This window comes from Trachurus trachurus, assembly GCF_905171665.1.
Source record: "Trachurus trachurus genome assembly, chromosome: 10".
NCBI lineage: Eukaryota > Metazoa > Chordata > Actinopteri > Carangiformes > Carangidae > Trachurus > Trachurus trachurus.
This window is the reverse complement of record NC_139894.1, coordinates 32,428,374-32,445,775: the sequence shown is the minus strand read 5'-3', so window position 1 is coordinate 32,445,775 and position 17,402 is coordinate 32,428,374. Positions and strand designations below refer to the sequence as shown.

The following is a 17,402-nucleotide window of genomic DNA, read 5'->3' as shown; positions in this document are numbered from 1 at the left end:
GTGTGTGTGTGTGTGTGTGTGTGTGTGTGTGTGTGTGCTGCATAGCTGAGTGTTGGCAGTGTGAGGATCCTAACAGACACAGTGAATAAAGCTTTTGTGTCTTTTCTTCTTTTCATATTTAAACTGTGTGTGTGTGTGTGTGTGTGTGTGTGTGTGTGTGCGTGTGTGCGTGTGTTTTGCTGGACCACTATCAGGACGGCAGGAAGTTGGACTGAAAGTTTCCAGGAATCTGTGTGTGTGTGTGGACAACAGAGAGGATGAACCGAGGCAGAGCAGAGACATGTGGAGCCTCGGTTGGAGCAACATCACAATGGATGTAACTGGCTGTTGCCGTAGCGACGACCACGGAGCAGAGGCTGCGTGACTCTGAGGATGAAACGCTCTGGATGAGAAGAAGAAGATAAAGACTGAGACCAGAGCAGAGCAGACGACCAGACCGCTGACGGACAGACAGACGGGTGGACAGACAGATAGACAGACAGAGCGACAGGTAGACAGACAGATAGATAGACAGGTGGAGCAGGTGGACGGTGAACAGAACGATGTCTTTCTTTGACTTCTGGAGGAGCCAACGGGAGCGAGGAGAAGTTCTGAGGAGAACCAATCAGCTGAGACTCCGCCCTTCACACCTGTAAGTCTGTACAGAGAGAGAGAACACGTGTGTGTGTGTGTGTGTTTTTTTTAGTGTGTATGTGTGTTTAGTGTGTGCGTAGGAGACAACATCTGACTACAGATCAATCACATTATTTCAGACTCATGGAAACTGACTTTATGTTTACCGATTTAAAAACCTGTGAATGCATACACACACACACACACACACACGGCCACACCCAGCTGTGTCCAGCTGCTGCAGAACAGACCAACACAGGAAGAGGGGGCGGAGCCGGACCTGAACCGTGACTTTGTGTCTCCACTGATGAACGCCACTCTCAGCGTCAATGTGATATCACGGTGATGTAAATGTCATGGTTATCAGTAACGTTTGACCACTAGAGCTCAGTGTGTCGTAACTACAGCAACACTGACTCCAGGTCTGTTTTCACTCTGGAGCTGCGTTCAGGGCAGGAAGCAGTTGTGATGCTACAAAACAACAAGCAGAAAACTCTGTCCACTAATTACCATCTGCTTTACGGGGTTTTTAGATAGCTAGAATGCCTTTATTGTCCCATAGGGAAAATTCATTTTCATTCAGTTCATGGTATTTTACCTGATTCTGTTTTATCTGTTTTATTATTATTGTTTCTATCATCAAAGACAAATCTGGGAAAATCAACAGTTAGATACCTACCGGCCCAAAGCCCCGGTCAGTGTCCTAACCAAGGAGAGTTCATCCTGACCTCTGACAACCAGTTTGGTTTTAAACCTAAACATGGCACAGATACGTGGATTTTTGCTCTTTGTCACGGTGGTGGGAATGCAGGACCCAAATGCAGACAGGTTCGGTGCAAAAAAGGGATTTATTATGAACTCACACGTAGTACGGGAACACAGGAGCATGAAGCCACGGGGACAAACGACAATGAACCGACGAAGACAAAGGGAGACACTGAGGTTAAATACATGACCCCAGACTCTGCCCAGCCTCACGGTCTTCCCCTCCTGGCTGCCCTCCAGAGCCCTGTTCCCCTGCTCTACCCGTCATGTCCCCTGGCCTTGCCCCTAGTTTTCTAATGTAACACACATTGCCATCTCTCTAATCCAAGATTGTGTAGATGATATTTCAGTGTCTCTCCAAGACAAATCAACCATCCTCCTGGCCTGCAGGAGGCCAAAGCTGATCAGAGTCTCACACTTAGAGTTAACAGAAAAGCAATCTGGGTATATCCCTAAAATACAAAGTTTTGCTACACAGGGTACATGAATACCTTGTGGGTCCCTGCTTAGTTTAGTTCCTGTTTTATTTTGAAGTTCTGTGTTGTGTCATGCTCTGTGTCTTTGTCCTAGTTTCCTGTTTTATTTTGAAGTCCTTGTCCTGTCTTCCTGTGTGCTCCCTGCTCATTACTGTGCAATGGTGTGGTCGGGAACATCGAAAACTAATTTAGGGAAGCTACAACAGGCTCAGAACAGAGCAGCTCGCGTTGCCCTTGACTGTACGTTAAGATCCAACATTAATGACATGCATGTCCAACTTGACTGGCTGAAAGTAGATGCAAGGTTAAAATCATCTCTAATCTCCTTTGTGAGAGACATTTATTATTCTAAAATCCCTGATTGTCTATATGAACAACTTACGCTCAGCGCTGATACACACTCATATCCCACCAGACATGCAATTAGTGGTAAATACTGTGTTCCAAAAGCAAAAACAAACTTCAAACAACAAACAGTGCTCTACAGAGCCATTGTTGAATGGAATTCTCTTCCGGGTTACATCTCTAAAACCCAGAGCAAGGTCAGTTTCAAAAAACAGGTGAAGAAACACCTAATGGCAGCTCACAAAAGGTAGTGTACCCATAAATGATTTATTTCCTGTGTGTGTCGCTGTATCTGAGTGTGTGTTTTGACATTGTATATGTGTGATGATTCCCCATAAAATCACATGTGTCTCTATATCTGATTAGATGTTTGTTTAGATTATTGGCTATATGCTGTTACATTTACATACTGTGGGCCCTAGTTTGCTGGCGCAGCGCAGGTGGCGCAAGGTAGCGCAGCCGGTCTAATGCAAGTTTCGACCAGCGCAGCCGAGCGCAAAGTCAGATTGGAAGATTGGCAGATCGCGCTGCGCTGAGATAGGCGTGGCCGCGCAGCAGGGGGAGGCGTCACAGATTCAGCTTGGTGCAGTGGAAGTTTCGTCCGAAAATGTCCCGCCGAAGTTGCGCTGAAAGCTCGCCACCTCCAACCAGGTCTAGTCTCAGCGCAGCGCGGAGCGCAGCAGGTGCAGTGCAAGTTTGGCTGACTGACCTGCAGTGCACACACGTCACCAAGACCTCACAGGCAGATCTCCACAGTTCCAGACACATTTCAATGCAATAAATATCCACAATAACCACTATTTAATGCAACTAATGGAATCAACACGTGAATTTATATCTATATAGATTGTCCCGTCACATCTGACGTCAGATCAAAGCAGAGATCAAAGGCTGTCGGTGCGTAAAGGAAACTCCACCTGAATTAACACAGCAGGGACGAACTGGCACTGAAAAGCAGCTGTGGATGTCCCAAGCAGGACTGAGGGTGGATGACTGCATGTCGCTGCCGTGTTGAGATACCACTCTGCCCTTGTGATGATCGCTGTATTTATTTATTTACTTATTCATTCATAAGCACGTGCGACCGCATCACGCAGCCGTAATGAAAAACAAAACACAAATCATCATCTCTCTTAGTCCACCACCACTGCCTCGGTATCAGATAGTCAGTATATAGCCTACTACAGTATATTCAGCATCTCTATCACAGAGAAAAAAAGAGAAAAAAAGAGACGGACAGAGAGAGAGAGAGAGGAGGACAGAGAGAGAGAGAGAGAGAGAGAGAGAGAGAGAGAGAGAGAGAGAGAGAGAGAGAGAGAGAGGGAGAGAGAGAGAGAGCGCGTCCTTGCTGATTTCATCCACATGGTGTGTGTTTATGTTGTGATTAGTGTAGCCTACACCTCTGATCTTATACACAGGGTTTGAATAAATGTGAGTTTCTTTATTAGTTTATTAGTTGTTGTTTCTTAGATTGCGTAGGGGTTCTCAGTGTATCAGATCAATCCTGGTTAAGTATATTAGTAAACTCATTATTGGTCACTCTGAGCTCGGACCTCCGGGGAAACAGCTGTTTCCTCCGGGGAGAGGTTCGGCCTCTGGCGTCGCTGTTTCCTCCGTCCATGTCAAAGTATAAAATGACAAACTTGCAGCGCGCATCACCCGCCGCGCAGTTAAAGGTGAGGAGAGGAGCTCCTTTGATTGGTGAAGATCTGACTCGGCTGTGTCAAACCCACTCCACGCCTTTCTCTCCTCCTCCTGTCTCCCTTCCGCCCTCTCTCCTCCCTCTTTGCCGTTTGCGCCGGTGGGAGGGACGAGGGGAGGGGTTGCGCCGGTCTAAGTCTGACTGCGCGGCCCAGCAAACTTGCGAAATGGACCTGGGCCACACCCCGTTGGCGTGGCGAAGCTGCGCTGATCACAGACTTCACCTGGTCGACGAAACTAGGGCCCTCTATGTTGTCTATGTAAATCTTAAAATTATTTTTATTGTTACACTGATCGGACCTCAGGAAGAATAGTTTATGTAAACTGCATCAGCTAATGAGGATCCAAATCAAATCAGATCAAATCTTCATTGTCGTTTGTCCCCGTGGCTTCATGCTCCTGTGTTCCCGTACTACGTGTGAGTTCATAATAAATCCCTTTTTTGCACTGAACCTGTCTGCATTTGGGTCCTGCATTCCCACCACCGTGACACTCTTGAAGAGATTTTGGATTTGTTTTATTGATGCCTCTAAGGCCTTTGATCGTGTGAATCATGAAAAATGATTTTATAAGTTGCAAAATAGAGGAGTTCCCATACCTCTTATAATAATTTTGGTTTTTTGGTATTTGTACGTGAAATGGGGTGATTCCATATCTGCCCCATTCAACGTATGCAATGGAGTTAGGCAGGGGAGTATTTTATCTAGTGAAAAGCATAATTAAAACATTGCAGATCAATGTTGACCGTGATCCGTGACCGCAATGTATGGTGGGATAACAGAAAATGGAGAAATGCCCGTGCACAGCGACAGTAGAGATGGCGGAATAAACTGAGCCTGAAGAAGCCACAAGCCAAATAAAAGTAAAAAAAGATCCTCACAGTCCAGTTCAGCCTGCGGTTTGTTCCCACTCTTCATGGTTCTCTCAAGTAGTATTATGGGATATCTTAATTTGGTTAAGCTGCGTTCACACCGGACCTTTTGTTTTTCTCGCTGGCGACAAGTTTACATGTTAAGTCAAGGCAAACGAGCGAGTGGGTTACATGCTGCTATTCCGACATGCCGCTATTTCGACATTGACTTCTAATTGTCGGAATAGCGGCATTAACATTATTTTTTAAGCGTCCCACTATTCCGACTTTTTTTTTTTCATATTCGGAGTAGCGGCACTTTACTATTTTTCAAACATTCCGCTTTTCCGACATTGATTGATTACGTTATAGTCAGACGTGTCCTTCTGATTTATTTTTATTTTTTCATCTGAGACACTGTTTCTCATACACAAATATATAGGCCTATTAGAGAAGAAAAAACATACCCTCCAAGTTTAAAAACACACCGGCAGCAGCGCACACTGATCTGCAGCTACTGAGACTGTTATTATTCTGTCACCTGAGTTTATCCTGCTGCTTTACATTGTTTTAACATAGGTAAAAGAAGAAAAAAAAGATTGTCTGGAATAAAGGGGCAGATTACATAAGATTATTCTTTTTTCTGCTCCCTTTTGTTGATATTTGGGAGGTTTTTGCCTGATTTATTGCCCGATGCCATGTATCTAGCTTTCTCTCCCCCCCCCCCCTCCGCCTGTTGTCTTCGTTGTCACTTTGTTGTCGCTCCACAGAGCGCACATGGCTAATTAATATGCACGTGCTGACCATATATGGTTGTGTCTAGGCATTCCGGGGACGGAGGTGTGTTCACGTGCGCAACTGCGCACCATTCTTGGATCCAGTTATCAAAGTTGAGGTGCAGAGTTGTGCACGCACAGTTTGATAGATCTGAAAAAGGTGTAAATATTTTGGGATGTCTTTTCACCGTAGGCCTAAGCAAAAAATTTAGTAGCAGCAGTTTTACACTGCTTAGGCCTACTTACAGTTTTGATAAATGAGGCCCCAGGCCATAAGCCCAGAGCCCAGGCGCTCACAGCTGCAGCTCCGCGGCTCATCCGCGGCGCTGTCCGTGGTGCTGAAGGTCACAGGTTAACTTGACAAACAAACTGCAGCATAGTTCTGTTTGTTTATCATGTGTGTCAGTTTTGTTTGCGACTTGATAGTTGAGTTGTTGAGATTAAGAACATCACTCCCTCATCAAACCAGTGATAGACATGCTGAAAAGACAAGAGAGAGAGAGACGCGCCTGGGTATCGCAGCTGTAAAAAAAAAAAAAAAAGACGTGTCGGAATAGCGGTATCAAAAAGTGTCGGACTACCGGCATGTCTAGATAGAGGGATGTCGTAATAGCGGGATGTCTAGTGACATGTCGGAATAGCGGGATGTCTGAATAGCGGGCGGACCCCGAGCGAGTGAGCGTTTAATTGCTCAGGCGAAAAATCGCTGGGGCTCCGAGTGACAGCGACCGAGCGATTTTTCGCTCTGTCGCTCGAGATGAGAAATCCCAAGTCTCTGGCCGTCAGACGCTTGTCGCTCAGTGCTGAATGGCTGCCGTAATCTATGCGTAACTATGACAACTACTGAAATGTAATACAACTCCACCGGGCCGGCAGAGTAAAGCCGGCTCGACGTAGTACGGCGCTTGTGGGACTTCCACAACTGGTAAACAGCGGCAGCAGGTACAGCCATGCTGGACCAACACAAACGGGAAGAAAAGAGCGACTCCGAGCGAGGTGAAATTCACTGGAATCGCTTGAATGACGTCATCAGAGCGAGCTGTTGTATCGTTACAAACTGACGAGCGACTGCAGCTGAGTGACAGAGCGATTTTTTTGGAGCGACATGAGCGACAGCGACAAAAATAAAAGGTCCGGTGTGAACGCACCTTTAGTGACTATCGGATGTCCACTACATTTCGGTGCGGTGAATTGTGGGATACAATGAGGCTATAAGGAGATCAATAGAGACTTTGACCAGTGCTGTTTCAGTGCTATGGTGTTCTGACTTAATGCCCCCCCTCCCTTTCCCACAGTAAGCGGTTGCTAGGTGACAGTACAGCTCGTGCAGAGCTGCATGATGTCAGGATGGTGTCTCTGCTGCCTCCTGTTGGGACGGAGGTTTTCAGACGTTTCACGTCGGCCTCACTGGAGAAGAACAAAGAGGTAAGGAACATTGATCAATACGGAGCGCATTGATCAGGTGTGAGTTACCACACTGCAAAAACTCAAACTCTTACCAATAATATTTGTCTTACTTCTCATCTCATTATACTTAAAAGTAGCTTGTTTTTAAGACACTTTTACTTATTTCAAACATATTTGCACTTGAAATAAGTAGAAAAATCTGATAGTGGATCAAGTTTTTCTTTCTTACTACAAGCACAAAACAACTTGCTTTCACTGGCAGATTTTTCTACTTATTTCAAGTGAAAATTAGTTTGAAACAAGTGAAACTTATCTGAAAACAAGTTCATTTTTAGGTGATGAGTCTTATTTTAAGTAGAAAGAAATTAGTTTTAACTAGAAATGATACATTTTTACAAGAAATAAGACAAATATTCTTGGAAATATTTTGAGTTTTTGCAGTGCAATACTGAGGGATTAATAATGACCTGATACTGTTGACTATAACTCATGTTGTCCCTCCAGCTCACGGCTCAACTTCTCTCTGATTGACAGGTGGAAGAGAAAGGCCCACCTGAACAACCTAATCACCTTGAGACTGAGAAGCCCCTCCCCTTCATATACGGAGACCCGCCCCCTGAACTCCTCAACACCCCATTGGAGGAGCTGGATCCCTCCCACCAATCACACAAGGTCGCAGTGTTCATACATTTAAAATGAGATTGAGATTAATAGTACCAATACTGACCAAAAGAGTCAAGGGCTGCCACATCTTGTAGAAGCTGCGTGAGGAACCTTTCAAGCAGGGACTAATCATCTCTAATGCACTGTAATAAGTCCTGCATCCATTTATTATGAGTCATGATGGCAGGTGTTTATTAAAGCAGAACTACGCAGGATTTCGGCTGTAATTACTGTGGCTCAGAGACACTGTGATGGTTGAGTGACCTATTATGAGGTGAATGGGGTCTAGGCCAATGCGCCAACCCCCCCCCCACTGGCTGAAAACCGCACTTGCAAGATCAGTCGTCCGTCTCGGTGTCACAAATCTCGTCAATGGATAGAACTATCACGAAAAGCTCCGTGTTAGCGTTAGCTCCGTGTTAGCAGGGCTTAGCAAACACCGCTCTCTACCTTCAGCAGTAAACACAAGCACGTGGAGGGGGTGGTGGCGGCGAGTTTTTTTTTTTTTACGACAGTGACATGTGCCTCCCAGAACTGTGGGGGAGCTCCGGAGAGGGAAAAAAAGAGAAACCAACGAAGGAGCGAGCTATTTCCGGCCAACTTGCATAGTTCTGCTTTAAACCCAAAGCAGGCAGGAGAACAGAACACCATGACATAACCAAGAATTGGACTAGGAACTGAAAGAAACACAAGACTAATGCTGTGTTCAATTGCACTCGGAACTCGGAAAGATCCGGGTCTGACTTCCGAGGTAAATATGTTTCATTGCAACCTCGGAAAACATGGCCGGCCACAGTAGGCTGATTTCTTTCGAGCATCAAAAAGTTCTGCTGGGGAAGAACATAGCTGCTTGGGGGAGAGAGAGAAAGAGAAACGCCACTTCTGCAACACACAGTCTTGAACGCACCAGCGAGGGGAATCCTGCATGCATCATAGCGAGCCGTGCAGATTCAACTCTTGCTGCAGTACACGTGGAACTAGCCTATTCCCTTTTCCATAACTCCTCCCTTGCTTAAATGTCTAGGTTGGAAAATAAATAGCCTAAATAAATAAATACAGCTCGCGGTGTGCGACGCCATATTGCTGTGATGTAATTCCAACCGACTCGGGCTGCTTGGATCCTACCCGAGTCGGAGTTCCGACTTCAAGGGCCATTCTATTGCATTTTTCCGATTCGGAGGTCGGATCTTTCCGATTTCCGACTGCAATCGAACGCAGCATAAATACAACAGAACTAATCAAAGCAACAAGCAACAGGTGAGGAGACAGGAGGGCAAAGAAAGCTGATTGGTGGAGACACACAAGGAGCAGGGCAGGGCTGACGGTGTGCAAGGAGGGTGTGGAGGGAAAATAAAGGAAGTAACACTAGAGCAAATGCACAAGAACTGAACTACAAAATAAAACAGGAACTGAAGAAAACAAGAGTCCAAAACAATGACATCAGGGTTAGGGAGTCCATAACAACAGAATTCGACACTCTCGGGGGTTAGAAACCTTCGAAAATCGCCCGATTTCAACCAAACTTCTGCGTTAGACTCCCCTCGGCCCCCCAGATGACATATCCGAATTTGGAGAAATTTGAAGAAGTTTGATTTTTGGTAAAAAAAAAAACTTTTCCGACACCCGTGGGGCTTAAAAATGTTCGAAAAATCGCCTCGGTCATTTTCTCCAAAACCACTGGCCCGATTTCAACCAAACTTCTGTCTTGGACTCCCCTCGGCCCCCCAGACGACATATCCGAATTTGGAGAAATTAGATTTTTGATCAAAAAAACAATTTTCGGCACAGGTGGCTTAAAAATCTTTGAAAATCGCCACGGTCATTTTCACCAAAACCACTGGTTTTCGGTTGGAGCGAATCACATTCAGTAGACCGGTATGCCTGTCGTAAAATAGCGCTTGCGCAGAAGCATCTGGAACCGATCTTGTTCCAGGTTCCGACCCCTGACCTCTGACCTCTGACCCCTGCAGACGTTCATCGTGCTCAGTAAAGGAAACGTCGCCCACAGGTTTGATGCTGGCCCACCCTGTTTCCTGTTGAGTCCACTCAGTCCAGTGAGGAAGGCTGCCATCGGGATCCTCACTCACTCATATCCTTTATGTCACATGACTGACAGGCTGTTGACCGACAGACTGTTGACCGACAGGCTGTTGACCGACAGGCTGTTGACTGACAGGCTGTTGACTGACTGACTGTTGACTGACAGACCCTTGACTGACAGGCTGTTGACCGACAGGCTGTTGACCGACAGGCTGTTGACTGACAGGCTGTTGACTGACTGACTGTTGACCGACTGACTGTTGACTGACAGACCCTTGACTGACAGGCTGTTGACCGACAGGCTGTTGACTGACAGGCTGTTGACTGACTGACTGTTGACCGACTGACTGTTGACTGACAGACCCTTGACTGACAGGCTGTTGACCGACAGGCTGTTGACTGACAGGCTGTTGACTGACTGACTGTTGACTGACTGACTGTTGACCGACAGGCTGTTGACCGACAGGCTGTTGACCGACAGGCTGTTGACCGACAGGCTGTTGACTGACAGGCTGTTGACTGACTGACTGTTGACCGACTGACTGTTGACTGACAGACCCTTGACTGACAGGCTGTTGACCGACAGGCTGTTGACTGACAGGCTGTTGACTGACTGACTGTTGACCGACTGACTGTTGACCGACAGGCTGTTGACCGACAGGCTGTTGACCGACAGGCTGTTGACCGACTGACTGTTGACTGACTGACTGTTGACCGACTGACTGTTGACCGACAGGCTGTTGACTGACTGACTGTTGACCGACTGACTGTTGACCGACAGGCTGTTGACCGACAGGCTGTTGACCGACAGGCTGTTGACTGACTGGCTGTTGACCGACTGACTGTTGACTGACAGACCCTTGACTGACAGGCTGTTGACCGACAGGCTGTTGACCGACAGGCTGTTGACCGACAGGCTGTTGACCGACTGACTGTTGACTGACTGACTGTTGACCGACTGACTGTTGACCGACAGGCTGTTGACTGACTGACTGTTGACCGACTGACTGTTGACCGACAGGCTGTTGACCGACTGACTGTTGACCGACAGGCTGTTGACTGACTGACTGTTGACCGACTGACTGTTGACTGACAGGCTGTTGACTGACAGGCTGTTGACTGACTGACTGTTGACTGACAGACCCTTGACCGACTGACTGTTGACCGACAGACTGTTGACTGACTTGTTTTTGTTCCTTAAACCAAAACTTGGTTCCGTTTTTTCATCTTGTTGACGGTCGTGACCAACTGTGTCTTCATGATGATGAGTTACTCTTCAGCATCGAGGATAGCAGAGTGAGTAGCACACACACACACGCAGACAGAGGAGACAAGGACAGAGGAGACGAGGACAGATGATTGTTTGTTTACGTTGTTTTTATTTATGTATATACATATATTTTCTATACATTGATCATGTTGTGCGTGTTCAGGTACGTGTTCACAGTGGTCTACATCTGTGAGGTCATCATAAAGGTCATGGCCAGAGGATTCTGCATCGGACGCTTTACCTTCCTCAGAGACCCGTGGAACTGGCTGGACGTCCTGGTCGTCAGCACCGCGTAATAATCACTACAGACACTAATCAATAACACTACAGATAATAACACTACAGATAGACACTAATCAATGCTGTAAACTGCCCCGATTTAGCCGAGAGGCCATTCCCTTCCGTAAGTGTAATGTATAGTCAGAGAGACACTAGTTGTAACCGAGATGAAAATAAAATATGGCCTGGAGCTGAATATTTAGTTGGATATACGTATTACCCTCGAGGGTTATTTAAGCATTATACCATGGTCTGGGTGAATACTCGACTCTGATTGGCTGTGGGGTGTCCAATAAAGTAAGGGATAATGCCTGACGAGGTGTCCATTATCAGAAATTAATGGACGACGCTGAGGCGTGAACCGTCTGACGCGAACTAAGGGCATTACCCCTTACATATTACCCTCGAGGGTGTGCATTAACGTCATCTGAGCAGGACAGTGACGCAGTCAGGACCGAGGCGCTCGCACCGCGGTCCGCAAGCGTCACTGAAGAGCTGATGATGATGATGATGAAGATGATGAAGGTGTGCTTGTTCCAGGTTTCTAACCCCTGACGTGGTCGACCTGGGGAAGGCGGCGGTGCTGAGGATCGTTCCCCGGGCGCTGAAGATGATCTCAGTCTACACAGGTCACTGTGTGTGTGTGTGTGTGTGTGTGTGTGTGTGTGTGTGTGTGTGTGTGTGTTAACCTCTGCATAAGAGTGTTACACCAATACATCACCAAAGTCTGGACCAGTGAACACTAGGGCCCGACCGATTTATCGGCGAGCCGATTAAATCGGCCGATTATAGCCCGTTTGAAACTAATCGGTAATCGGCCAAAACTCGGAGATTGTCGCCGATATTTTCAGGAATAAATAAAACTTGGTTTTACTTTGAAAAGATTCCCCCGCACCGGCGCCGACCTCATGACAAACTCCATCCACTACCACCTCAGTCACAGCACACAGCAGAGTGACTGATCTGTCTCAAAACCAGTGTTGCCACTGGCTTTCTGTTTCCCTTTTTTTTTTTTTTTTTTACCGTGGTCGGGTTGTGAATTAATTAATTAATGCTCGTCTCCGGCCGTGTTGGGTCCGAGATTCAACAAGCCGGTCGGGGTCGGGTTTTACCGTTATATACCTGCACGGCAGTATGCTCATTTATCACCAATAAACACAGTAGATGAGGGAGGGAGTGACTGTGTGTGAGACTGACCGCCGGTGAGCGCTTTGACACGGTGCCGGGCACGGCAGCAACCGCTGACCGCTTTTGATTGAAAAGAGAGAGAGAGAGAGAGAGAGAGAGAGAGAGAGAGAGAGACGCCGTGCCGTGTAAAAAAAAAAAAAAAAAAAAGTATCACGTGTCATGACTTCCTGTATTGGGCCCTTCAAAATAAAAGCCCATATTGATTTTGACTTCATTTTGACAAGACAGGGCTTCAAATGTTTGTTTTTTTTCATTCAACCAATCGACCAATGAAATTTTAGTCGGCTAATGATTTTTTGGTCGACCAGGCAGCCCTAATTTATATATTATATAATATGTATAGATATATTATTATAGTAATACAATTTTAAAACTTAATAAAAAAATAATAATAATCGGCCGATTAATCGGTTATCGGGTTTTTTTCCCCCTAATAATCGTAATCGGCATCGGCCCCAAAAAATCCATATCGGTCGGGCCCTAGTGAACACATCCCACAGCAATGGAGAGATGCCAACATTATCACCATTTACAAGAACAAAGGTGACAACCACAGAGGCATTTCACTCCTCGCTACTGCTGGTAAGAGGATGATTAGCAACATCGCAGAGCCATTACTCCCAGAATCACAGAGCAGCTTTAGAAAGAACAGGAGCACAGTCGACATGGTCTTCACAGCCCGGCAGCTTCAGGAAAAGTGCAGGGAGCAATATCAGAATCTCTTTATGGCCTTCGTCGATCTCTCCAAAGCCTTTGACACTGTGCAAAGAGACCTCCTATGGAATATCCTCCTTAAGTTTGGATGTCCAAACAAGTTTGTGAACATCCTCCGGCAGTTCCATGATGGTATGAATGCTCGGGTGACAATAGGGGGACAGGAGTCTGCCTTCTTTCCCGTGTGCACAGGGGTCAGGCAGGGGTGTGTTCTTGCCCCTGTGCTCTTCAACATCTTCCTCATATGTGTCACCCAGCTTTTCCATCAGGAAATTCAGGACAGCAGCGGGGTGTCAGTCGCTTATAGGCTAGACGGTAACCTATTTAACATCAGGAGGCTACAAGCAACTATGAAGCCGCACAATGAAAGGGTCCTTGAGCTTCAATACGCAGACGATTGCACCCTGGTGGCTCACAACCCAGAAGATCTCTAGGCTGTCCTCAATGCAGCAGTTAAGGCATACAGTAGGATGGGACTGACCATCAACACTGTCAAAACAGAGGTTGTTTGCCAGTGGAGCACCAACACCCCTCCTACACTCCCCATCTTTACTGTCGCCAATAAACAACTGTCTGTCGTATCATCATTCAGATACCTGGGGAGCATCCTCGGTTAAGACAACAGCATTGATAACGAAGTCCAGAACAGGGTTCAGCAAGCATCAGCTGCATTTGGGAGACTCAGGCGTCGGGTCTTTCAAAACAAGAACCTGAATCTTGACACAAAAGTAGCCGTCTACCAGGCCGTCTGCATCACCACCCTCCTCTACAGCTGTGAGGCCTGGGTCACGTATAATCGCCATGTTAAGTCCCTGGAGCAGTTTCACATCCGCTGTCTTCAGCGTATTTTGGGAATTGCCTGGCGTGATCAAGTGCCTCACACTGAGATCCTCAAGAGGACAGGCTGCAAGAGCATTGAGGCCACCATCACTCACCATCAGCTGCGGTGGCTAGGGCATGTGATACGGATGCCCCAAAACCGACTTCCTCGCAAAGTCCTATATGGTCAGTTACACCACGGTCGCCGATCTGCTGGAGGGCAGAAGAAGCGATTCAAAGACCAGAGGAAAATAGCACTTAAAAAGTGCAGCATCGAATCTGGGGAGCTGGAGAGCATGGCCGCCGACCGAGACACCTGGCGGCAGCTGTGCCTCAGTGGGACCCAAACACTATAGTCTACTTGCCAGCCCATAGGGCCCCATTGTGAACCCGGAAATGTTGAGTACCCCAATGTTTTATGTTAGAAATATATAGTATGGGTCCCCAGTATTCAGAAACTGCCGGATGCTAACTTATATATATTGGGCAATTAGCACAATTGACATAATTAGCATAAATTAGCATATTTTGCCTATATGGGCAATATTTCAACAAAATTGACTTGGCTGATCTGGGCAATATTGGAGTGGTTTTAGGGGTTATTGATGATGCTGAATCCATTTCTGACATTTTCAAAATTCAAAATGTCTGTCTAAACCGGAAGTGACCAGATTTTAACCGCCAGTGGGCCGATTTTGATGGATTTCAATCTGGTCACTTCCGGTTTAGACAGCCATTTTGAATTTTGAAAATGTCAGAAATGGATTCAGAATCATCAATAACCCCTAAAACCACTCCAATATTGCCCAGATCAGCCAAGTCAATTTTGTTGAAATATTGCCCATATAGGCAAAATATGCTAATTTATGCTAATTATGTCAATTGTGCTAATTGCCCAATATATATAAATTAGCATCCGGCAGTTTCTGAATACTGGAGACCCATACTATCTATTTCTAACATAAAACTTTGGGGTACTCAACATTTCCGGGTACTCATTGTTGGCAAGTAGACTACTAGAGGAGGGGAGGACGGTCGGGATGAAACAAAAAAGACAGAGAAGACAGCAACACCACTACTACATACACCTGTCCCACTTGCAACAGGACCTGTGCATCCAGGATAGGGTTATATAGCCATCAGAAGACCCACCGTTAAAGCAGAAGTAAGCAATATTTTTGTGTTAATAAGTCTTAAATAGTTATATCTTCCGACGGGAATCACTTACATGGAGTGTTTGGACCGAAACACGGGTCTCTCAGTCATTTTGCACTGCTCTGAGCCGAGGAGAAAACTTTTCTTGTATCCTACAAATTTTATCCAATGAGGAGAGAGAACGGCATGAAGGGCTGTGTGTGCAGCCAAGGGATGCGCGTGAATGTGGTGACGTAGGGACGAGGACCAATAGATCCATGACGAGGGCGGGGGCTGCTAACTCCATCGGCTGTCAAAAAGTTATGGTGCGTTCAAGGCAACCCGTAACTCGTGTTTTTCCGACATGTGAAGTTGTACCAGTTCGATCTGGTACGAGTTCACGGGTCAGAAAAACACGAGTGGCCGTTATAGTGCACTTTCACAGGCAACAGGTCGGAAAAACACGAGTTACGGGTTGCCTGGAACGCTACTAAGTCGTGACTTGAAGCTGTAACTTACGGTTTCAAAAGCCTGCCTGGAACGCAGCATTAGCCAAAACGACCGGATCGCTTACTTCTGCTTTAAGACGGAAGTCGGACGTCATCGTCGGCTTCGATGGACAACAGCAAGCATCTGTGTGTGTGTGTCTGTCTGTGTATGTGTGTGAGTGCGCCCCCCTTCACAGGTTTTAACTTAAACCCTCTCAAACTGTTCAGGTGTGAAGACGACTGTTGGAGCTCTCGTCCAATCACTGAGGAGATTGGCTGCGGTCGTCATCCTGATGGTACTGGTGTTCGGACTCTTGTCTGTGATTGGTCTACAATACTTCATGGGAAATCTGAAGAACAGCTGTGTCATGTGGCCCATTAACATGACTGAATATTACCCATACTCATACACCGTGTGTAAGACCACCTGTCTGTCTGATGACCTGTCTGCTCACCTGTCTGTCTGCTCACCTGTCTGTCTGCTCACCTGTCTGTCTGATTACCTGTCTGTCTGCTCACCTGTCTGATGACCTGTCTGTCTGCTCACCTGTCTGCTCACCTGTCTGTCTGATTACCTGTCTGTCTGCTCACCTGTCTGTCTGATCACCTGTCTGATGACCTGTCTGTCTGCTCACCTGTCTGATTACCTGTCTGTCTGATTACCTGTCTGTCTGCTCACCTGTCTGTCTGATTACCTGTCTGTCTGCTCACCTGTCTGTCTGATTACCTGTCTGTCTGCTCACCTGTCTATCTGCTCACCTGTCTGCTCACCTGTCTGATTACCTGTCTGTCTGCTCACCTGTCTATCTGCTCACCTGTCTGATTACCTGTCTGTCTGCTCACCTGTCTGTCTGCTCACCAGTCTGATTACCTGTCTGTCTGCTCACCTGTCTGTCTGCTCACCTGTCTGCTCACCTGTCTGTCTGATTACCTGTCTGTCTGCTCACCTGTCTGTCTGCTCACCTGTCTGCTCACCTGTCTGTCTGATTACCTGTCTGTCTGCTCACCTGTCTGTCTGATTACCTGTCTGTCTGCTCACCTGTCTGTCTGCTCACCTGTCTGTCCACTCACCTGTCTGATTACCTGTCTGTCTGCTCACCTGTCTGTCTGCTCATCTGTCTGTCTGTCTGCTCACCTGTCTGTCCACTCACCTGTCTGATTACCTGTCTGTCTGCTCACCTGTCTGTCTGCTCACCTGTCTGTCTGCTCACCTGTCTGTCTGCTCATCTGTCTGTCTGTCTGCTCACCTGTCTGTCTCCTCACCTGTCTGTCTGCTCACCTGTCTGTCTGCTCACCTGTCTGTCTGATTACCTGTCTGTCTGATTACCTGTCTGTCTGCTCACCTGTCTGTCTGCTCACCTGTCTGTCTGATTACCTGTCTGTCTGCTCACCTGTCTGTCTGATTACCTGTCTGTCTGCTCATCTGTCTGTCTGTCTGCTCACCTGTCTGTCTCCTCACCTGTCTGTCTGCTCACCTGTCTGTCTGCTCACCTGTCTGTCTGATTACCTGTCTGTCTGATTACCTGTCTGTCTGCTCATCTGTCTGTCTGTCTGCTCACCTGTCTGTCTCCTCACCTGTCTGTCTGCTCACCTGTCTGTCTGATTACCTGTCTGTCTGATTACCTGTCTGTCTGATTACCCGTCTGTCTGATTACCTGTCTGTCTGCTCACCTGTCTGTTTACCTGCCTATCTGATTACCCGTCTGTCTGCTCACCTGTCTGATTACCTGTCTGTCTGCTCACCTGTCTGTCTGATTACCTCAGCCTACGATGACACAGGGCCAGTCGAGACGCCGCTCAGGTTCAACTTCAACACATACATCAACAACAAATGTAAGAGGAGGATGTCTATTTGTTTACCTGTCTGTCTGCTCA

General features: G+C 46.9%; 1 protein-coding gene across 3 annotated transcripts in view; it reads left to right on the top strand.

Annotated features, from left to right (window-relative positions):
• The first annotated feature begins 447 nt into the window (after positions 1–447).
• The window catches only part of LOC310992644 (sodium channel protein type 4 subunit alpha B-like), a 45,006-nt gene continuing 28,051 nt past the window's right edge, over positions 448–17,402 (top strand). For 2 of the 3 annotated variants that reach the window (XM_083980758.1, XM_083980757.1), the window contains exons 1-9: positions 448–631; positions 6,821–6,950; positions 7,467–7,604; positions 9,566–9,684; positions 10,845–10,931; positions 11,069–11,197; positions 11,725–11,813; positions 15,756–15,944; positions 17,292–17,360. In XM_083980758.1, coding sequence (XP_083836884.1) covers positions 543–631; positions 6,821–6,950; positions 7,467–7,604; positions 9,566–9,684; positions 10,845–10,931; positions 11,069–11,197; positions 11,725–11,813; positions 15,756–15,944; positions 17,292–17,360 — 1,039 coding nt within the window. In that variant the 5' untranslated portion in view covers positions 448–542. Of the gene's footprint in view, positions 632–6,820; positions 6,951–7,466; positions 7,605–9,565; positions 9,685–10,844; positions 10,932–11,068; positions 11,198–11,724; positions 11,814–14,899; positions 15,071–15,632; positions 15,945–17,291; positions 17,361–17,402 lie in introns of those variants that run through there. The other variant, XM_083980759.1, reaches the window with a different exon arrangement.